The sequence below is a fragment of the Anomaloglossus baeobatrachus genome, chromosome 4, assembly GCF_048569485.1.
Source record: "Anomaloglossus baeobatrachus isolate aAnoBae1 chromosome 4, aAnoBae1.hap1, whole genome shotgun sequence".
Classification (NCBI taxonomy): domain Eukaryota; kingdom Metazoa; phylum Chordata; class Amphibia; order Anura; family Aromobatidae; genus Anomaloglossus; species Anomaloglossus baeobatrachus.
The window spans coordinates 277470325-277493859 of record NC_134356.1 but is presented as its reverse complement, the minus strand read 5'-3'; the positions used below and the strand labels follow the sequence as shown (position 1 = coordinate 277493859).

Genomic DNA, 23535 nt, shown 5'->3' with positions numbered 1-23535 from the left:
CCGATTAGCGTTTCTGGCCACCTCTCGACTGGCCACGTGTGTGTAGGACACGTCAGGCCAGATGGGTACACCAGTAGCGTTGACCGGGAAGCCGAGGAGGATAAGGAACACCCTGTTAACTCCACAGGGGTCCTGGGGTACACTGTCCGTGCGCGTAGGGGGCACAATCGGACAGGTGGCGCAGCAGGTGCGTTGTCCGTGTGCATAGGGGGCACAATCGGACAGGTGGCACAGCAGGTGCGTTGTCCGTGTGCGTAGGGGGCACAATCGGACAGGTGGCGCAGCAGGTGCGTTGTCCGTGTGCGCAGGGGGCACAATCGGACAGGAAGCACAGCAGCCGCAACCCAGTTAACGCCACTGGGCTGCTATAGCAAGACTGGAACGGCAGGAGGGAAGCACGGCGCCTGACCCTGATGTGCCGAGCCACGAATCTTGGCGTGACAGGCACAGTTCGCCTAACCCTACCTACCGCTTCCCAACATAGGCTTATGCCGCAATGAGGCTCTAACATGGAGGTGTGCTCTGACTGAGCAAATGTGAAGACTGCGCACCTCCATGTTGTCTCCAGCCCCTTTTATAACCTGGGTCCGCCCCAAACCCAGGGTGGAACCACCAAGGTCCAATAGCAGAGTGCCATGTCATCAGTGACGTCACATGCGACCTATCCGGAACCGCCACGTCATTGATGACCTCATGGCAGCCACGCCCCAAACACTTCACCAGTCATCGTCTGACGACCAATACTGAGGTGCCAGATCATAGGGGCGGGCCTCTGCGAGCCAGTCCGGAGTTGCCACGTCATCAGGACACCTGACACCCTCTGCCCTATTAGGGCCTGCCACCTCACGGACATGCTCAGTGAGGTCATTACCGGACCTAGCCTCTGGTGCACTAAGTGCCTGAGCATGCCCAGTAGCCTGAGCAACAGGCTCAGAAAGCAGACTATCAGTTTGAGCATGCTCAGTAGGCACATCCCAGCACTTCGACACAGCACGAAGTCCAAGTACCTGTGCAAAGAGGCTGTTAGGGTTAATTGTGGGAGCATGCTCAGTAGCCTGAACTGAGGACTTAGTCTCAGACATAACACAATCAGGCTGAGCATGCTCACTAGGCAAAACACCCGGCTTCAACTCTGGCTGGGGTAAATCGGTGCACGCATGCGCACTAGCCGCCTCTCCACACTTAGACGTGGTGGAAGGAACAGCCAACAGGACGACCCGAGGCACGGCCAAGAACGGCAGCCGGTGCCTGGGCGCAACAGGAACCGCAGCAGGCTGCTTGCGGCTATGGCGGCGCCGGTTCGTAACACACATAGTCCGACAATTAAATTAATGAAAATCAATAATTGAACGTTATTTTATACATAAATATTAGATCACAGTTATCATTTTAATAAAATTAGCTATTTTGTTTATGATATTAATCATGATATTTGTAATCATTTTTTTCTTTTTTTTCATAGAGTTTGAATGTTTAAACTTTATTTAGTCGTGTATTTGTATTCAAAACGCATCTGACTTTCAGCAATGAAAAGCATGTAAATCGCAGTAAAAACGTGGCCAAACCGCGGTAAAAACGCATGCGTATTTTTAACGTTTTTGTGGTCACAACCAAATTTGACAGACAATTTCTGCCAGAGAATGCATTGAACAATGCAAGTAACTCAACGCAAAGTGCGCACATAGCCTTAGGGCTGCTTCTCACTTGCGAGTTTCTCGCAGTAGAGCAATATGAGAAAAACTCGCATTGGAATCGGACACATGTTAGTCAATGATTCAGCTCGCATTTGCGTTTTTTTCTCAGTCCAAATCGGACTGAGAAAAAAATCGCAACATGCTGCTTTTTTGCGAGTTTCTACTGCGAGTCTCTCCAATGCAAGTTTATGGGAGCGTGTAAATAATCGGATGTCACAGGACGGCACTCACACCATCCTAGTGACATCCGATTTTCTAAATACATTTCTCGCATGTTTCCTAAAACACTGGAAACGAGCGATGTCTCACAATGTCTGTCAATCACTATTCTCTGTCAGTCGGTCTCTCCCTCTCGGTCTCTATTCTCTCTCTGTCGGTCCGTCACTATCTCTGTCTCTCTCTCACAGTCTGTCGGTCATTTTCCCCTCCTCTCTCATACTCACCGTTCCCCGATCTCCGGCGCGGCTCTGCACGGCATTCACACTGCTGCGGCGGCTTTTACTATTTTGAAAAAGCCGGCCGCTCATTAAACAATCTCGTATTCCCTACTTTCCCCACCCACAGGCGCCTATGATTGGTTGCAGTGAGACACACCCCCACGCTGAGTGACAGGTGTCTCACTGCACCCAATCACAGCAGCCGGTGGGCGGGTCTATACTGTGCAGTGAAATAAATAATTAAATAATTAAAAAAAAACGGCGTGCGGTCCCCCCCAATTTTAATACCAGCCAGATAAAGCCATACGGCTGGAGGCTGGTATTCTCAGGATGGGGAGCCCTACGTTATGAAGAGCCCCCCAGCCTAACAATATCAGTCAGCAGCCGCCCAGAATTGCCGCATACATTATATGCGACAGTTCTGGAACTGTACCCGACTCTTCCCGATTTGCCCTGGTGCGTTGGCAAATCGGGGTAATAAGGAGTTAATGGCAGCCCATAGCTGCCACTAAATCCTAGATTAATCATGTCAGGCGTCTCCCCAAGATACCTTCCATGATTAATCTGTAAATTACAGTAAATAAACACACACACCTGAAAAAATCCTTTATTAGAAATAAAAAACACAAACAAATTCCCTCATTACCAATTTAATAAGCCCCAAAAAGCCCTCCATGTCCGGCGTAATCCACGGACCTCCAGCGTCGCTTCCAGCATGAAGGTGACAGGAGCTGCAGCAGACACCGCCGCTCCTGTCACCTCCACGCAGCAACTGAGGTGAGTAGCGCGATCTGCTGAGGTGTCACTGAGGTTAATCGCGGCCACAGCTGGATCCAGTGGCGGCCACCGGGTAACCTCAGTGGCAGGTCAGCTGTTCGCGCTGAAAATGATGTAAATGTACATCATCAGTTGTGAAAGGGTTAAGCGGTGATCGCCAGTTAATGAATCGGGTCAGTATACTCCTGCGATCATTTAGTTAAAGGGAACCTGTCAGGTCAAAAAAGCATTATAACCTACCAGCAGTAGCCTGTGTGAGCTAGTAACCCCTTCCTACCCATCCCTATGTGGTAATATTGTGTAATATGAAAGTAATAAAATATGTTTTATTACTAACATATTCCCTATGTAAATGACAGGGTCTCTAGCGCCATGGGTGTCGCATCGCCCCGTGGGCGTTTGCATGCTTTCCATGGTATCACACTCCTGTGGGCGTGATACCATGGATTTACATGAGTGATGTCACGTCTGTTCCTTCAGAATCCCGTGCGTGTGTGTGGCACCCCAGCAGTCTGGTTGCCACAGCAGTGTTGCCCTCCTCAAAAGGGTTAATGCTGAGCCTGGAGGTAGCTGGAGAAATCCATTGGCCAGTAAGTACCATCATCCAACACAGTTTCTCTCCCAGGCCAGCAGAGGGAGCTCTAAACCTGGAGTTCCAGGGAGCCTTCCTTAAGCCCTGACCTGGGGGAGGAGTTAGTCAGTCTGTGAGGAGAGTCCAGAGAGACAAGGACTCGAGTAGTGTGGTGTGTGAGCTGGGAGCTGAGCCAGATTGCTCGGCCCAGAAAAACACATCCACAGAGAGGCAAAAAGGAGGAGAACATTGGGAGTGGAGCGCAGCCAGCTCACTCCAACGTCATAGCTAAAGAAATTGAATATCGGAGTTCAGGGCCACTCGAGTACCGGTGGTCGCATCCGGAGGACAAGAAGACTGCAGGTCTCGGTCCACCGCGCACCCGGAGGTGCAGCTGCAAAGCCAAGGCTAGGAGCTCAGATAGAAAGAACGGCACCTTTGACAGTCCACGCAGCCCGCCATACGGGAAAGGTAACAAATTACCTCAGAAAGCAGCAGAACAGGTCTCAGTATATTGAAACAGTGGGACCCCGTTTACACATACACTCTGTATGTAGGGAGCAGGCCTCATTACTCACCTGGCCAGTGTGAGACCCTCGACTGCTTCCAGGCCACTGGACCGCCATTACCACCTGTAAGAGGCTCCCTGGACTTCACTGGTTGGACAAGTAAAGGAGAAGGTAAAAGGAAATTACTGTCTGTGTCTGTTCCTTTCCACTACCCTGTCAGCCCTGCACCTCGTCCACAAACACCATAGACTTTACCAAGCACCAAAGGTTGCCCCGGGGTACCCACTCTACCTGTGGAGAGCAAGAAACACCTCAGCTGCCATAACATCAGCCCCGGAAGTCCCTTCCAGCAGCTGCGGCTCCATAGCTGCAAATTACCACAGGTGGCGTCAAGAATCTTATATAAACTTTAACACTATCATCACATCCCAATACCGCCACTTTTAATTGACTCCACCAGGGTCACGGAATCGGGCCCCGCCACCGCTGACTACCCCGGACTAGTCTGGCCCGACACGGAGTCACCTAAGGCCCTGGGGTGGGCGAGTCATGTGCGCTTACCATTCTTGCCGCCTTCTCATTCTGGTGTTTACTTCCCAGGTTCAGACGTGCACTGCGCATGACCGGAATCGCAAGAGTCTTCTGGGCATGCGTAGTGCGCATCTGAAGCTGACAATCAAACAGCAGGATGAGAAGGCGGGAGAATGGTAAGCACACACGCACGGGATTCTAAAGGGACAGATGTGACGTCGCTCATGTAAATCCATTGTATCACGCCCACAGGGGTGTGATACCATGGAAAGCATGAAAACGCCCACGGGGCGATGCGACGCCAATGGGGCTAGAGACCCTTCTCATTTACATACGGAATATGTAAGTAACACAACGTATTTTATTACTTTCATACTACACAATATTACAACACAGGGATGGGTGGGAAGGGGTTACTAGCTCACACATGCTCCTGCTTGTAGGTTCTAACGCTTTTTTGATCTGACAGGTTCCCTTTAAGACCTACGTGCACTACATCAGTTTTAGGCTAGGTTCGCACACTGCGTCTTTTTGACGCTGCGTTTTTGTGCGTTTTTGGCCGCTAAAAACGCACAAAAACGCACCTGCGTCGAAAAAAACGCATCAAAAAACGCATGCGTTTTTGTCGCGATTTGGTGCATTTTTGGCTGCGTTTTTGATCACTGCGTTTTGCTGCGTTTTTCCAATGCATTGCATTGGGGGAAAACGCAGAAAAACGCAGGAAAGAACTGACATGTCCATTTTTTTTTTTTAACTCAAAAACGCAGGTAAAAAAAACAGATGTGTGCGGACAGCAAAAATGAAAACTCATAGACTTTGCTGGGGAAGCAAAGTCCTGCAGTTTTGAGGCCAAAAACGCACACGAAAAACGCCGCGAAAAACGCACTGTGCGCACATAGCCTTACTGAATCAACCACTATGGCTCCTTAAATGTGACAATGGCAAAAAAACATTGATTTTTCCTAAAGGCATAAAATAGACAAGTCCTTTTAGTGTTTAAAGAGGAGTGTTTTGGTATTAAAAGAAATGAAGCAACTTTAGTATTAAGCTTTACTTTAAATGTTTTCTTCTTTGGCTCTTAATATAGATTTCTTTAGCTAAAATCAATGGTGGATTCTGAAAATCATGATGTCCCATGATTTCCTCATGCCTCCGCACTCTAAGGTGGTATCCACTCCTCTGTAATTTTTTTTTACCTTATTTTTAATATATACCTGTTCTCATCTATACAGTGCTAGCCAAAAGTATTGGCACCCCTGTAATTCTGTCAGATAATACTCAGTTTAGCCAAAATAAATGCAAACAACCGCTTCCGGTAACCATCAATGAGTTTCTTACAATGCTCTGCTGGAATTTTAGACCATTCTTCTTTGGCAAACTGCTCCAGGTCCCTGAGATTTGAAGGATGCCTTCTCCAAACTGCCATTTTGAGATCTCTCCACAGGTGTTCTATGGGATTCAGGTCTGGACTCATTGCTGGCCACTTTAGTAGTCTCCAGTGCTTTCTCTCAAAGCATTTTCTAGTGCTTTTTGAAGTGTGTTTTGGGTCATTGTCCTGCTGGAAGACCCATGACCTCTGAGGAAGACCCAGCTTTATCACACTGGGCCCTACATTGTGCTGCAAAATTTGTTGGTAGTCTTCAAACTTCATAATGCCATGCACACGGTCAAGCAGTCCAGTGCCAGAGGCAGCAAAGCAACCCCAAAACATCAGAGAACCTCGGCCATGTTTGACTGTAGGGACCGTGTTCTTTTCTTTGAATGCCTCTTTTTTTTCCCTGTAAACTCTATGTTGATGGCTTTTCCCAAAAAGCTCTACTTTTGTCTCATCTGACCAGAGAACATTCTTCCAAAATGTTTTAGGCTTTCTCAGGTAAGTTTTGGCAAACTCCAGTCTGGCTTTTTTATGTCTCGGGGTAAGAAGTGGGGTCTTCCTGGGTATCCTACCATACAGTCCCTTTTCATTCAGATGCCGACGGATAGTGCGGGTTGACACTGTTATACCCTCGGACTGCAGGGCAGCTTGAACTTATATGGATGTTAGTCGAGGTTCTTTATCCACCATCTGCACAATCTTGCGTTGAAATCTATCGTCAATTTTTCTTTTCCTTCCACATCTAGGGAGGTTAGCCACAGTGCCATGGGCTTTAAACTTCTTGATGACACAGGAACTTTCAGGTCTTTGGAGATAGACTTGTAGCCTTGAGATTGCTCATGCTTCCTCACAATTTGGGTTATCAAGTCCTCAAACAGTTCTTTGGTCTTCTTTCTTTTCTCCATGCTCAATGTGGTACACACAAGGACACAGGACAGAGGTTGAGTCAACTTTAATCCATGTCAACTTTGTGATTGCAATCATTTTCAAGAAGAAACTGAGTATTATCTGACAGAATTGCAGGGGTGACAATACTTTTGGCCAGCACTGTATATACGTAAGTACCAATATTTTTCAGGTTTATATAAGTCTGTTTTGCCTCTTTGGGTCTACTACAGTACGTATTTGTGAAAGTGCTGTTCAGCAGTGCTCTGTTAACAGATATTACTATGGTACAATTGAAACCAGAAGTTTACATACAGTATCTAAAAAGACACACCTATACATGTTTTTCTCACTATCTGAAATAAAATCACAATAAACATTTCGTGTTTTAGGTCAGTTAGGAACCAAAATTATTTATATTTGCCAAATGCCAGAATGAGAGAGAGAATGTTTTAAGGCATTTTTATTACTTTCTGCAAAGTCAAAAGTTTACATACATTTCATTAGTTTTTGGAACCATTGCCTTTAACCCCTTCACCCAGGGTGATTCTCCATTTTTGTTTTTTGCTCCCCTTCTTCCAAGAGCCATAACTTTTTTATTTTTCCCTCAATCTTGCCATATAAGGCATTGCTTTTTGTGGGATGAGTTGTACTTTTAAATGAATCCAGGAGTTTTAGCATATAGTGTATTGGAAAACAATAAAAAAAAATTCTAAGTGCGCAAAAATTGCAAAAAGCAATTGCACAATTGTTTTTGGGGTATTTTATTCACAGTGTTCACTAAATGGTAAACTTTATGTCGGTGTAATGCCTCAGGTCGGTATGAGTTTGTAGATACCACACATGTATAGGTTTACTTTTATCTAAGGGGTCAAAAAAATCTGAAGTTTGTCCAAAAATAGTGGCACAGTTTTAGTGTTTGGAATTTTGCCAATACACCATTTACCGATCAGATTAACTGATTTCATATTTTGATAGAGCGGGCACTTCTGAACAAGGTGATACCAAATATGTGTAGATTTTTTAATCCTTTAATTTTCAATGGGGAGAATGGGGGGTGATTTAAACTTTTAGGTTTTTTATTTTTTTAAAACTTTTTTAATTTATTTTACTAGTCCCACTAGGGGACTATAAGGATCTGCAGTTTGATTTCTTGTTCATTTCTGCTGATCATAGCTGCACTGCTCAGATCAGCAGAAATGCTCGGCATTGACAGGACAGGAGTCATTACATGACCCTGTGCTATCATGGTAGCCATCGGATCCCCGTGATCACGTCACTGGGTCTCCGATGGTGGCGGGCAAGTGCACGTTATACACTGCAGTGCTTTAAATCACACTGTCAAATTCTGACAGCACGACCTAAGGGGTTAAAAGAAGCGGGTGGATCGCAGATCTACCTGTGCCTGATCGCTGCACATGCCTGCTGTAGAAATCATCAGAGATGCGTGGGACTCACCGCCGGCTCACCGCAGCATCCAGCGGTGATAACACCGACATGAGTCATGATGTACCCAGTATGTCCAATGTCGGTAAGAGGTTAAACTGTATGACTTGGGTGAAACGTTTTGGATATCCTTCCACAAGCTAATCACAATAATTGGTAGGAATTTGGGCCCATTTTTCCTGACAGAACTGGTGTAACTGAGCCACGGTTGTGGATCGCCTTGCTCGCACCTGCCTCTTCAGCTTGCCCATAAATTTTTAATAGGATTGAGATCAGGGCTATGTGATGGCCACTCCTATACATTTACTTTGTTATCCTTTAGTCACTCTGTAACCAGTTTGGCAGTATGCTTCGTGTAATTGTCCATTTGGAAGACCCGTTTCTATCCAAGATCTAAGTTCCTGGCTGATGTCTTGAGATGTTGCTTCAGTATTGCCACATAATCTTCTATAATCTTAACCAAAGCACGTTCATCTCTGGTATACAGAATCTGTCTCCTTCCTGAGTGGTATGATGGCTGTACATTTCCATCTTGTTTGTACTTGCGTATAATTGTTTGTACAGATGAATGAGCCATCTTCAGCTATCTGGAAATTGCACCCAAGGATGAAACAGACTTGTGCAAGTCCACAAATCTCTTCCTGAGATCTTGGCTGATTTCTTTTGACTTTCCCATGATGCTACACAACGAAGCAGTGTGTTTCAGGTGTGCATTAAAATACATCTACAGGTGTGTCTCTAATTAACTCAGATGCTGCCGATAAACCAGAAGCTTCCAAAGACATGACATCATCATATGTGCTGTCCCATATTGTTTAAAGGCATAGTACTCTTAGTATATGTAAACTTTTAACTTTGCAAAAAGTAATAAAAATACCTTAAAACATTCTCTCTCTCTCATTATTCTGGCATTTGGCAAATATAAATAATTTTGGTAATCCTAATTAAACAAAAAACGGGAAAGGTTTATTCTGATTTCATGTCAGATAGTGAGAAAAACATGCATATGTGTCTTTTTAGATAGTGTATGTAAACTTCTGGTTTCAACTATAAATCTAATGCACTGGAGATATTCAGCAGCGTTGAACTTCCTCCTGCTGCTGACGTTTGAAACCAAATTCCAGTTGGTGGGCTCTGGGCACGCTTAAATATTTGGACACTGAGAGCGAGATGTGCATTGCCACCTTTATTAACTTTACAGCCCTCTGCAAACTGGCTTATTCCTTCCTCATTAGGCTCTATATCCCATTGCTAGTCCTCCTGCACATTCCTTTGATGAGTCTTGTCTGTCAATACTTGTCAGGACAAGAAAGTAATGGAGATTTTGTCCATTTAATGTTAGTTACACACCTGGGTATGGCCCTTGTTTGTGTGGGAGCCACTGCAACTAGAGATATGAACCCAGTAGTCCTCTGCTGAGATGACCAAATTGGTGGGTTTAATACATACTGTAGACTGTAGGGAGGACCTATACACTATTGAACTTTACCATTGTGTGGTTGTTGATGCCATTAGGCCATCACCAACTGTGGGGATCCTATTAGTAAATTAACTCTCTATTTTTGGGTGGATAACAGTGCGTACATGGTGTCTACTCAATTCTTTGGTTTACATTTGTGTGTGTGGATATTGTTGAGGTATTAAAAGTAAAGAGAAGTACATCAGCTCATTAACTTCAAACATGCCATGAGGGGAAGCAATGTATGGATGTAAATAGCCATATGAGAAAAAATAAGTAGACCAGCAACTGCAAGAGACAGGATCCAAAATTTAAAACATCACGTTTTATAGAAGATTCTTTAGAAATGAGAGGATAAAAACTTGTGAGACCAGTTATATATTTGGTTTTTATCCTCTCATTTTTAAAGAATTTTCAATAAAACGTGATTTTTAAATTTTGGATCCTGTCTCTTGCGGCTGCTGAACCACTCATTTTTTCTCATTGTATAGTTATGCCTCTACTCATTTTAATATCTATATTAAAAGTTAAGCTCTATCCTTTTACTGTTCTGTACATTCCCTAGTGAGATTATTTTGCAGACCTCAACACTAATATGAGGTTGATCTATATAGCTGTGTGAAATCTGAAAATGATGAAACAGACAGCATTTTGGTAACTGGTCGAGCCACAGGACAAAAGAGGTGCAAATCTTTCTAGTATACTTTTTTTGTGTTGTCCCACTTCTGGTTTTGTATTACAAATTTTCTGTAAAACGCTGACCAAAATACGCATGGGTGAAAAATGTAGCATATGAAAAATGTGCAAATAGTGAACTGTTCCAGATGACATTTAAAAAAAAGTTTTTTTTAAACATTAGATAGCTGTTAACTCCATCAAATTCTCTATGAAGATGCAAGCTCGAACATACACAGTAAATTAATAAATACTAACCCATTTTCTTGGACGCCCTCTTGGACGCTTTTCACCACTGCCCTCTTCTTTCTAAAGAAAAAAGAAAATATATAAATATGTATTGATACATGATGAACAATATGTGATACTGAACGAGTATATGGAGAAAGAGCATTAATACCTTCAGCCCCCAGCCTGTTTTCACCTTAAAGACCAGGCCATTTTTTGCAATTTTGACCAGTGTCACTTTAGGAGGTTATAACTCTGGAACGCTTCAACGGATCCTGGCGATTCTGACATAGTTTTTTCGTGACATATTGTACTTCATGATAGTGGTAAATTTAGGACGATATGTTTTGCGTTTATTTGTGAAAATTTTCAAAATCTGAAATGTTATGCCCATAAATCTAAGAGATATGTTACACAAAATAGTTACTAAATAACATTTCCCACATGTCTACTTTACACCAGCGCAATTTTTGAAACAATATTTTTTTTTGTTAGGAAGTTAGAAGGGTTTAAAGTTCATCAGCAATTTCTCATTTATCCAACAAAAGTTACAAAAAAAATTTTTAAGTACCACATCACATTTGGAGTGATTTGAGAAACTTAGGCGATAGAAAATACCCAAAAGTGACTCCATTTTAAAATCTGAATCCCTCACTGCTCAAAACCACATCCAAGAAGTTTATTAACCCTTTAGGAGCTTCACAGCAACCAAAGCAATGTAGAAGGTAAAAAATGAAAATTTTAGTTTTTTACACAAAAATACTTACTTTAGCCATAAAATTTACCATTTTCACAAGGGTATCAGAAATAAATGTACCATAAAATTAATTGTACAATTTCTCCTGAGTACACCGATATATCATATGTGGTTGAAATCAATTGTATGGGTGCATGGCAAGGCTCGGAAGGGAAGGAGCATCATTTGATTTTTTGAAAGGAAAATTGTCTGGAATCATTAGCGGATGCGATGTTGCGTTTAGAGAGCCCCTGAGGTGCCTAAACAATGGACCTCCCCCACAAGTGACCCCATTTTGGAAACTAGACCCCTCATGGAATTTATCTAGATGTTTAGTGAGCACTTTGAACCCCTGGAGGCTTCACAAAAGTTTATAATGTTCAGACGTGAAAATATATATTTTATTTTTTAACACGAAATTGTTATTTCAACTAAGCAGTTTTTTTCCACAAGGGTAACAGGAAAAAATGCACCATAAAACGTATTGTGCAATTTCTCCTGAGTACACAGATATCTCATATGTGGTGGAAAATAATTGTTTGGGCGCACGGCAGGGCTCAGAAGACAAGAGTGCCATTTCACAGCAAAATTGGTTGGAATCATTAGCGGACGCCATATTGCGTTTGGAGACCTCCTGAAGTACCTAAACAATGGAGCTTCCTCACACTTGACCCCATTTTGAAAACTAGACACCCCCCCATACAAAAAATATTAGTTTAGCGAAATAAAAAATACGGACGTCAGTAAAAAAAAAAAAATAATATGAGCGCCTGCAACTGACCCTAAGGCAACTGCCACGCGTGACAGCGATGCAAGAATCTCGCATTGCAACATCCGGCACAGCCGCACACTCCTGTCTGGAAGAGAGTGGCCGTGCTGGATGATGAAATGTGAGACTCATGCATCACTCTCACGTGTGGCACTGGGCTGACTCTTACAATATTCAGTAAAAAATACTGATGCTGATCGGGGGCAACGGTGGATCGGGGGCAGTGACTACTACTGCTGCAGCGGCGGCTGAAAGTTGGCAGTGGCGGGAGCTGATCGGGGGCAGCGGTGGATCGGGGGCACCTACCAAATGACACTAGCAGGGATCGCTCTCCTTAGCTTCCATGGATGGAGTGAAGCTGAGGGGAGTGGTCACCTACAAGTCACTGGCCTCAGATCCAAGGTGATTGGAGAGATCGGTCACAATACCGGTGTCAACAATCAGAGCTGGGGGCGGGTGAAATAGAGATCACGCAGCTCCAGCCAATGATCAGTGCTATAGCTGCACTGATCATGGCTGGATTTCAATGTTTAGCCATTTTAAATGGCTGAAACATCACCGTGGCTGTGATTGGCTGAGCGGCGTTTTGAGGTCACGCTTAGGTCCCCTTGTCACGAACCACCGGGGGGGTCACTCAGAAATCCCCCGCGCTGGCTACCAGTACGTCACAATCGGGGGGTAACAAGTGGGGGTCACCCCTCCTTTATACCTCCCGACCGACAGACAGAGCACGTGACGCGCTCTCTAGCGCCCCTCTTATAGTCAGGCCAATTATGGAATTGCCCGACAATAAGCAAGGAGGCCGCTATACTACTTATGCCGATTATTGAAGGGTCCCCGGTGAGAGTAGGGTATATATTCCCCCGACCTCCGCGGGCGGAATATATAAAATCTCCCCGAATCTCACTGGCCTCCCCACAATAATCCTTGGCACAACTCGCTGCCACCAACCGCTTCACGGTAACTATTAGCCGAACACACAGACGTGGGATTCAAGATCGAGATAACAGAACAGCCCAAGATTAATTATATAATTTAATCAGCCTAAAGCACACTAGAAACTACAATATATACAATAGGGAATCTACAGAATATACATATGTCAGAGTACAGTTACAGATAAAGCATGGTTTACAAACAGGCATACACAGTTCCAGCAGTTACCTTGTGCGTCTGGCCACAGGGGTGCGCTGTAGACCAGGTTTCTAGGATCCTTCCCACAGATGTTTCCTACACGTGACCCCCAGCGAAAGAACACTGGAAAATGGCCGAAGTAGGGTTATCAACCTGGGCAAATCCAGGTCCCCTCCTACCTTAGTGACCTCAGAGGGAGCACTGCTCCACCCCTGGCTGGAGTTATGGACAATATCCACAACATGGAATATGGGCCATAACTTTGCCTGGGAGCGTCGTAGGCGGACGCCAACGCTCTCATTGTGACAGTTATGAATTTAGCTACAGAACGAGAGGACTCATGACTTGTCTACTAGTTCCCCATTGGCTGATATCACGCCTGGGGTACTTCCCAATGTCCTACTCCCATAAAAAAGGTGTGCCAGCATCGTCCGCATGCAGAGACACCATTTTTATGGTTGCCATATTTATCGGAAATATGGCTTGCGAGATATGAACCATATTTTCCTGGAGTCGTTCTGTCTGGATACTTCCAAGCTTGCTAATTAGATAGCAGCCCCTACCACAGGGTCACGGCAGGGAGTCATCCTGTGTCCATTGTTCCCACATCATCTAATCTCCATATCACAGATGGCCATGGAGGTGTAAGTGGAACACAGACCAGTTCCTTTGACACCTATCTGCTAAACAAACCGTTTATCCCTGTGGTAAATTTTCTGATTGAAGGAGTTGTGTGAAGGAAAGGGGGGGTGACACCAGGAGAGGGCTTCCTGACATAACTTGAATATCATGATTTATCGTCATATCTCCGGATTTACCTCACACCCCTCCTCTCCGAATCTAAGGTTTTTTCACACCGATCGCAGCCACCGAGGCTGCGATTTCGCCATGACGTACTGGATAGGTACCAGGTCACCATGACGTACCCAGTACGTCATGGGTCGTTATGGGGTTAAAGGGAACCCATCACTAGGATTTTCGTATATAAGCTAATACTAGTGCTATCCTGGCTGATATCAGGCTGATTCTCTACATACCTGTAGTGGTCAGCTCGGATTGAAAGGTTTTGAAATCCAAAAAAGTAAATTTATAAAATCAGCAGCTTCTTGAGTGACAGCAGCAAAGGAGCAGATAATATATTCATAGTTATCCCCTCAGCCTGTTAGAATCAGCATAAGTATTATACAAACGATAAACTTTGTCTCTTACAGGACCTGTGTGATGTCATACCCATGTGACCTGGTATCCAGCTTTGGTGGCTGAGGGCCCGCCCCTTCTGGTCACTTGGGTATGACCTCACACAGGTATAATTTCTTACAGAGGGAGGGGATAACTATGTATCCCCCCCCCCAGATATTATCTGATCCTCAGCTGCTGTCACTCAACAAGCAACTAATTTTATAAACTTTACTTTTTTGGATTTCAAACATCTGAGCTAACCACTACAGGTATATATAGAGTCAGCCTGATAGTGCCAATATAGCACTGGCTTTAGGGTATATACGAAAATCCAGGGTCCTCTGCCCTCTGTACCAGTCTGTCAATTGTAACTTGGATATGTATTCTGTATGTAACCCCTTCTCATGTACAGCACCATGAAATTAACAGTGCTCTATAAATAAATAATAATAATAAAATTGGTTCCCTTTAATGTTGATCTGTCTCTATAAAGTGCTAGACACCAAATTTCCATGTACACTTGGTCTGACAGAGTGTTAAAAAGAAAACTAGATTTTTACCTTGAATGCACAGAATCAAATAATGTTTGTTGTATATGTACCAAAATCTATATATGCTTACATACAATACAGTAATTATTAGTTGAATACCTTGGTTTTAACTTACACTGTATATCCTGTGTGAAAGCACCACTTCAGTGTTTTTTTTTATTGCTGGAGCTTTCCATGTAAGTCCCCTGCCTGTTTCATGTAGCGCGCCAGAGGTCACAAACCAGTGTGACTCTATGAGAGTCTCATTCAGGCTCCAATAGTTACATTGAGCACTTGTGACTTAACTTCAGACTTCCGGACAGTCAGAAGTTCTGGGCAAAAGATGGTGCCGCGGGACCAGAGCGGCGCTGTAAAAAGATAAAGACAACAGTATATGATAATATCGGGGGCAGAGAATTTACATTTCAAGCGCCATTCTAGTGCTGAAAAATACTAGAATGGTACCTTAAACAATGAAAAAGCTAATCATGTATTTGTCACAAATTATTAACCCCTACACCTCCAGCCTGATTTTTCCTTATTGACTTGGCCAATCTTTCAATTCTGACCAGTGTCACTTTATGAGGTAATGACGGATCTTAGTGATTCTAAGAATGTTTTTATTTTTTCATGACATATTGCACTTCATGTTAGTGGTAAATTTAGGGTGATATTTTTTGAGTTTATTTGTGAAAATATTGGAAATTTGGCGAAAATTTGGAAAATTTTGCAATTTTAAAACTTTTAATTTTTATGCCCATAATCCCGTTGCGAACTAGGATGTACTTATATATCCTAGATCGTACCTGTCCCTTTAATGGGGGCTCACATGGTAAGCCCGCATTATTCCCCGCACATGTCTGCTGATCTGATCATGTGCAGCTAATGGACGCCCCCGCCTGTTTACCACTTAGAATGCACGGTCAAACTCTGACAGCACGATCTAACGTGCACCGGTGGGGATCGCCCAATTCCTTGCAATCACAGGGCGCTGATTGGGTTGTCATGACAGCCGGGGTCAGCTGATGATCACTGTCATAATTCACTTCCTGTGAATGCCGGTAGAGCGCCAGCATTCACAGGAGAACAGCATTTCTGCTGTTTAGGGGGAAGCTGAAGCATCGCTCTGATCAGCAAAAGTGATCGGATAGTGCAGGTTTCAAGTCCCCTAAGGGTACTGAAAAAATCAATAACAAAATGTAAAACAAAAGTTTTAAAAACTATGAAGAAAAAAAAAACAACCAAGTCATTCTCCTTACACTATATAAAATAAAACAATCAAAATTAAATAATAAATATTACACAGATTTGGTATCGCCATGTTCCGAAATGCCCAATCTATCAAAATATAAACTCAAATAATCTGATTGGTCAAGGGCGTAGTGAGACTAAAAACTCCAGAATAGTTTGGTTTTTTTTTTGTTGCTGCAACATTGTACTAAAATGCAATACCAAGCGATCAAAACATTGCACCTACAGCAAATTGGTATAATTAAAATTATCCGCACAGGAAGTAAAAAATAAGCCATCACTGAGCCCCAGATCCCGAAAAATGAGAACACTATGGGTCCTGGAAAATGGCAACAAAAGAGCAATTCTTTTTTTTTTTTTTTTTTTTTTTTTAAACCTTCTAAATTTTCTTTAACCACTTAGACAAATGTAAAACTATACCTGTTTGGTATCTATGAACTCATACTGGCATGGGGAATCATACTGCCAGGCCAATTTGACCATATAGTGAACATGGTAAATAAAAACAAAAAAAACAATCGTGCACTGGACTTAGAATTTTTTTCCCCCATTTTCCAGTACAATATACTGCACAATGAATAGTATCATTGAGAAGTTCAACTTATCCCACAAAAAACAAGCCTTTATATGGCTATATTGGAGGAAACATAAAAAAGTTATGTCTCTTAGTCCTGCAACACACATCCGTGTTTCCGGTACGTGTTTTGCACGTACCGGAGACACGGAGACCCATGTTACTCTATGGAGGATGGCACACACGTGTAAAATCACACGGAACGTGCGTTCGTGTGGTAAGTACGTGTGTGCGCTTTTCGACACGGACGGCATGTCCGTTTTTGGCCGGCAGCACGCAGGCACGGACCCGCTAAAGTCTATGGGTCCGTGCCTGCACGGACCGCACACGGAGTATGTCCGTGTTCAGCACGTTTCGTCCGTGTGCGTTTGTAAACGAACTATGGGTTTTTTTTTTAATTCAGTACACTTACCTTTTTTCATGATGTTCGCAGTCATACTTACATTGGCGCTCAGTCTGTTTCTTCCCTCGGCTCATACTTACCGCTCCCCGATCACCAACGCGGCGAGGAACAGCTGTGCAGAGAATACACAGCAACAATTACTTTGAAAATGCCGGCCACTCATTAATCAATCTCGTATTCCCTGCTTTCCACACCCACAGGCGCCTGTGATTGGTTGCAGTCAGACACGCCCCCCACGCTGAGTGACAGCTGTCTCACTGCACCCAATCACAGCTGCCGGAGGGCATGTCTATACTGTGCAGTAAAATAAATAAATAATAAAAAAAAAACGGCGTGCGGTCCCCCCCCATTTTAATACCAGCCAGATAAAGCAATACGGCTGAAGGCTGGTATTCTCAAGATGGGGAGCCCCACGTTATGAGGAGCCCCCCAGCCTAACAATATCAGTCAGCAGCCGCCCAGAATTGCCGCATACATTATATGCAACAGTTCTGGGACTGTACCCGGCTCTTCCCGATTTGCCCTGGTGCGTTGGCAATCGGGGTAATAAGGAGTTAATGGCAGCCCATAGCTGCCACTAAATCCTAGATTAATCAAGTGAGGCATCTCCCCGAGATACCTTCCATGAGTAATCTGTAAGTTACAGTAAATAAACACACACACCTGAAAAAATCCTTTATTTGGAATAAAAAACACTAACAAATACCCTCGTTCACCACTTTATTAAGCCCGAAAAAGCCCTGCATGTCCGGCGTAATCCACGGAGGTCCAGCATCGCATCCAGCTCTGCTACATGGAGGAGACAGGAGCTGCAGAAGACACCACCGCTCCTGACAGCTCCACGCAGCAGCTGAGGTGAGTATCGCGATCAGCTGAGCTGTCACCCAGGTTACTCGCGGCCACCACTGGATCCTCCACCTGTGACAGCAAGTCGCCCGAGTGACAGCGATGAAGTCACAGGCGACTTGCTGTCACAGTTGGAGGATCCAGCGGTGGCCGCGAGTAACCTTAGTCACAGCTCAGCTGATCGCGCGGCTCTCTTCAGTAGTTTTGTGGAGCTGACAGGAGCAGCGGTGTCTGCTGCAACTCCTGTCACCTCCATGTAGCAGAGCTGGATGCGATGCTGGACCTCCGTGGATTACGCCGGACATGGAGGGGGTTTTCGGGCTTAATAAAGTGGTGAACGAGGGTATTTGTTAGTGTTTTTTATTGCAAATAAAGGATTTTTTCAGGTGTGTGTGTTTATTTACTGTAACTTACAGATTACTCATGGAAGGTATCTCGGGGAGATGCCTGACATGATTAATCTAGGATTTAGTGGCAGCTATGGGCTGCCATTAACTCCTTATTACCCCGATTGCCAATGCACCAGGGCAAATCGGGAAGAGCTGGGTACAGTCCCAGAACTGTCGTATATAATGTATGTGGCAATTCTGGGCGGCTGCTGACTGATATGGTTATGCTGGGGGGCTCCGCATAACGTGGGGCTCCCCATCCTGAGAATACCAGCCTTCAGCCGTATGGCTTTATCTGGCTGGTATTAAAATGGGGGGGGACCGCACGCCGTTTTTTTAAATTATTGATTTATTTATTTTACTGCACAGTATAGACACGCCCACTGGCAGCTGTGATTGGGTGCAGTGAGACAGCTGTCACTCAGCGTGGGGGGCGTGTCTGACTGCAACCAATCACAGGCACCTGTGGGTGTGGAAAGCAGGGAATACGAGATTGATTAATGAGCGGCCGGCATTTTCAAAATAGTAAAAGCCGCCGGAGTTTTTATAACAGCCGTGCTGCGCCACGCTGGTGATCGGTATGAGAGAGGGCTGCTCACTTCAGTCACTCAGGGGATTAGCGGTCACCGGTGAATCCTTCACGGGTGACCGCTAATCAGTACGCGGCACACAGACAGAGCCGCAGCATGACAATGAAGTCGAGTGAAGTTCACCCGAGTTCATTCTCATCGCGCAACTCTGTCTGCTGTCAGCCGACATGTATCAACGACATTTTACATCACACACACGGACATTCCACACGGACATTCCACGTACACATACATGGGCATTTTACACGCACACATGGACATTTTACATGCAAACACGGATAGCATACGCCATCACACGGATGCCAAACGTACCGGAGAAACGCCCAAAAAAAGGAACCCGGACCCGAAAAACGGACCGTGTCACACGTACGTTTTTTTATGCGGAAGTGTGTTTTCGGCCTTAGAAGAAGGGGAGGAAAAAACGGAACATCGCTGGGTGGTAAAAGGGTTAAACCAGAGAGTTTTGTAACACAAAATAGTTAAAGATTGCATTTCTACTTTACATCAGCAAAAAATTTGAAAAATATTTTTTATTTTGTTAAGAAATTAGATGGCTTCAAAGCTTTTCAGCAATTTCTCATTTTTTCACCAAAATTTACAAAACCAATTTTTTAGGGACCACATCACATTTGAAGTGACTTTGAGAGGCTTATATGACAGAAAATACCCAAAAGTGACACCATTCTAAAAAGTCCAAGTACTCTAAGGCTATGTGCGCACAGTGTGTTTTTCCGCTGCGTTTTTGTTCAGAAAACTGCATGACTTTGCTTCACGAGCAAAGTCTATGAGTTTTCATTTTTGCTGTCTGCACACTGCGGGTTTTTTTTAGCTGCGTTTTTTGTGGTGCCCACAAAAACGCAGCATGTCAATTATTTTTGCGTTTTTCACTGCGTTTTCCACCCATTGAGTTCAAGGAGATGTTCAAAAACGCAATGAAAAACGCAAATTGCAAATATGGCTGCGTTTTAGTGCGTTTCTATGACTAAAAGCACAGCTATAAACACAAGGGGTGGGTAGTACAGTGACGTGTACAGGAAGAGGATTCCTTCTGTTGGTAAACACAGAAGCGTGAATCCTCCCGGTACCGCCACCGCTGCTTCCACATGGTGGAAGCAGCTGCGAAATCAAAAGTGAACAGTAGAAAAAAAAAAATGTCATACTCACCTGTCTGCAGACTCTCGGTACATGTCGGCTCCCAGCTCCTCTTCCCTGGTACTGCCACCCCTGCTCCGCTTGTGTGCAGACTCCCGGGACACGTCCAATAGCTGCAGCACCTGCCGCTGATCAGCTGATGCAGTCACCTGACGCATCAGCTGATCGTATAAGTGCAGCGGTGAGGCTGGCTTTTTACCGCCCGGCCGGCTTAAACTATCAGCTGATGCCGTCAGGTGACCGCATCAGATGATTACCGCCGGGTCCTGCAGCGATCAGACGGGAGTCTGCACTGAGGTGTGTAGTTTTTTTTTTTTGTTTTACTTTTTTTTTTTGCACTGATGCATCAGCTGATTGTATAAAAGGCTTTTCTACAATCAGCTGATGTGTGATGCGATTCACGTCCTTGAACCTGACACATCATCTGATTGCTTTGCCTTCCAGCAAACTAATCAGATAATATTCGATTTGGATTGGATGGTGCGGGACCCTTGACCCAGGATTACTGCGGAGGAGAGGGGGGTTCTCTAATTCAATAAGGATGGAGTCACTAATTGTGTTGTGTTTTATTTCTATTAAAAATATTCTTCTGTGTGTTGTGTTTTTTTTATCTTTACTAGAAATTCATGGTGGCCATGTCTAACACTGGCGTGACACCATGAATTTCGGGCTTAGGGCCAGCTGTTAATACACAGCTAGCCCTAACCCCATTATTACCTAGCGAGCCACCCAGCACCAGGGCAGCTGAAGAGTTGGATACAGCGCCAGAAGATGGCGCTCCTATGACAGCACCATTTTCTGGGGCGGCTGCGGACTGCAATTCACAGCAAGGGTGCCCAGAAAGCTTGGGCACCCTGTGCTGCGGATTCCAATTCCCAGCTGCCTAGTTGTACCTAGCTGGACACAAAAATTGGGTGAAGCCCACATCATTTTTTTTTATTATTTCATGAAATTCATGAAATAATTGAAAATAAAAGGGCTTCCCTATATATTTGGTTCCCAGCCGGCTACAAATAGGCAGCTGGGGGATGGTTGCAGCCTGTACTTGCCTGCTGTACCTGGCTAGCATACAAAAATATGGTGAAGCTCACGTCATTTTTTTGAGCAAAAAAACTCCTGCCTACAGTCCTGGATGGAGGATGCTGAGCCTTGCAGTTCTGTAGCTGCTGTCTGCTCTCCTGCATACACTAGTGGATGGAGTATGCTAGGCCTTGTAGTTCTGCTCCCCCTGCCTCTCCCTCCAGCATATAGTCCTGGATGGAGGATGCTGAGCCTTGTAGTTCTGCAGCTGTCTGTTTTCCTGCATACACTAGTGGAGAATGAAGAATATATTGAAGAAGAAAATGACATCAGACCTTTTTATTTTTTTCTTCACCAATCTTTATTGGCATTGTCACTTGAAAAAAAACAAAACATTAAAACGTAGTGAACAAAAGCGCAGCAAAAAGGCAGCCATAAATGCACCAAAACGCGGTAAAAACACATGCGTGTTTTTTTTGCCGCGGGTGCGTTTTTGTGCATTTTTTGCGGCAAAAACCGCACAACAACGCAGCATCAAAAAAACGCAGTGTGTGAACTTACCCTAAATCAGATCCAACAAATTTAACTCTACAGAGGATTCACAAGAACTAAAGCAATGTGGAAGGAAAAAAGGAAAATGTTAATTTAGCCCCAAATTTTGCATTTTGCCAAGGGTAACAAGAGAAAAAGCACCATACAATTTGTTGTGCAATTTCTGCTGAGTATGCCAATTCCCTACATGTGGTGGAAAACTACTGGTTGGGTGAGTTTTTGAACGGAAAATTGGCCAGAAGTGACCAATTGTGGACAATAGACCCCCTCAATGTCCCCTGACAATGGTTTCCCACTGAAACGCGTGCGTCAGGTCTCTGGCGCCATTCTAGTGGTTGGGGATAATGCACCCAGGTTGGTTCCTTGTACACTTGTATATATCTGTATGATCTTATGATTATACCATTCATAACATATCTATACACTGTGTGCAGAATTATTAGGCAAATGACTATTTTGATCACATGATACTTTTTATACATGTTGTCCTACTCCAAGCTGTATAGGTTTGAGAGCCAACTACTAATTAAATAAATCAGGTGATGTCCATTTCTGTAATGAGGAGGGGTGTGGCGTAATGACATCAACACCCTATATAAGGTGTGCTTAATTATTAGGCAACTTCTTTTCCTTTGGCAAAATGGGTCAGAAGAGAGATTTGATGGGCTCTGAAAAGTCCAAAATTGTGAGATGTCTTGCAGAGGGATGCAGCAGTTTTGAAATTGCTAAAATTTTGAAGCGTGATCACCGAACAATCAAGCGTTTCATGGCAAATAGCCAACAGGGTTGCAAGAAGCGTGTTGGGCAAAAAAGGCGCAAAATAACTGCCCATGAATTGAGGAAAATCAAGCGTGAAGCTGCCAAGATGCCATTTGCCACCAGTTTGAACATATTTCAGACCTGCTACGTTACTGGAGTATCAAAAAACACAAGGTGTGCCATACTCTGGGACATGGCCAAGGTAAGGAAGGCTGAAAAATGACCACCTTTGAACAAGAGAAACATAAGATAAAACGTCAAGACTGGGCCAAGAAATCTCTTAAGACTGAGTTTTCAAAGATTTTATGGACTGATGAAATGAGAGTGACTCTTGATGGACCAGATGGATGGGCCAGAGGCTGGATCAGTAAAGGGCAGAGAGCTCCACTCCGACTCAGACGCCAGCAAGGTGGAGGTGGGGTACTGGCATGGGCTGGTATCATCAAAGATGAACTTGTGGGACCTTTTCGGGTTGAGGATGGAGTGAAGCTCAACTCACAGACCTACTGCCAGTTTCTGGAAGACAAATTCTTCAAGCAGTGGTACCGGAAGAAGTCAGTATCGTTCAAGAAAAACATGATTTTCATCCAGGACAATGCTCCGTCACATGCATCCAACTACTCCACAGCGTGGCTGGCCAGTAAAGGTCTAAAAGATGAAAAAATAATGACATGGCCCCCTTGTTCACCTGACCTGAACCCCATAGAGAACCTGTGGTCCCTCAAAAAATGTAAGATGTACAGGGAGGGAAAACAGTACACCTCTCAGAACAGTGTCTGGGAGGCTGTGGTGGCTGCTGCACGCAATGTTAAGCGTAAACAGATCAAGCAACTGACAGAATCTATGGATAGTAAGCTGTTGAGTGTCATCATAAAGAAAGGTGGCTATATTGGTCACTGATTTTTTGGGGGTTTTTTGCATGTCAGAAATGTTTATTTCTAAATTTTGTGCAGTTATATTAGTTTACCTGGTGAAAATAAACAAGTGAGATGGGAATATATTTGTTTTTTATTAAGTTGCCTAATAAGTCTGCACAGTAATAGTTACCTGCACAAACAGATATC

At 44.2% G+C, this 23535-nt stretch overlaps 1 protein-coding gene across 1 annotated transcript in view; it reads right to left on the bottom strand.

The window, feature by feature from the left end:
* Positions 1-23535, bottom strand: part of HMGA2 (high mobility group AT-hook 2) — a 341323-nt gene that overhangs the window by 209111 nt on the left and 108677 nt on the right. The window contains exon 3 of the mRNA XM_075342461.1: positions 10618-10668. Within this exon, the coding sequence (XP_075198576.1) occupies positions 10618-10668 (51 nt within the window). The remainder of the gene's footprint in view (positions 1-10617; positions 10669-23535) is intronic.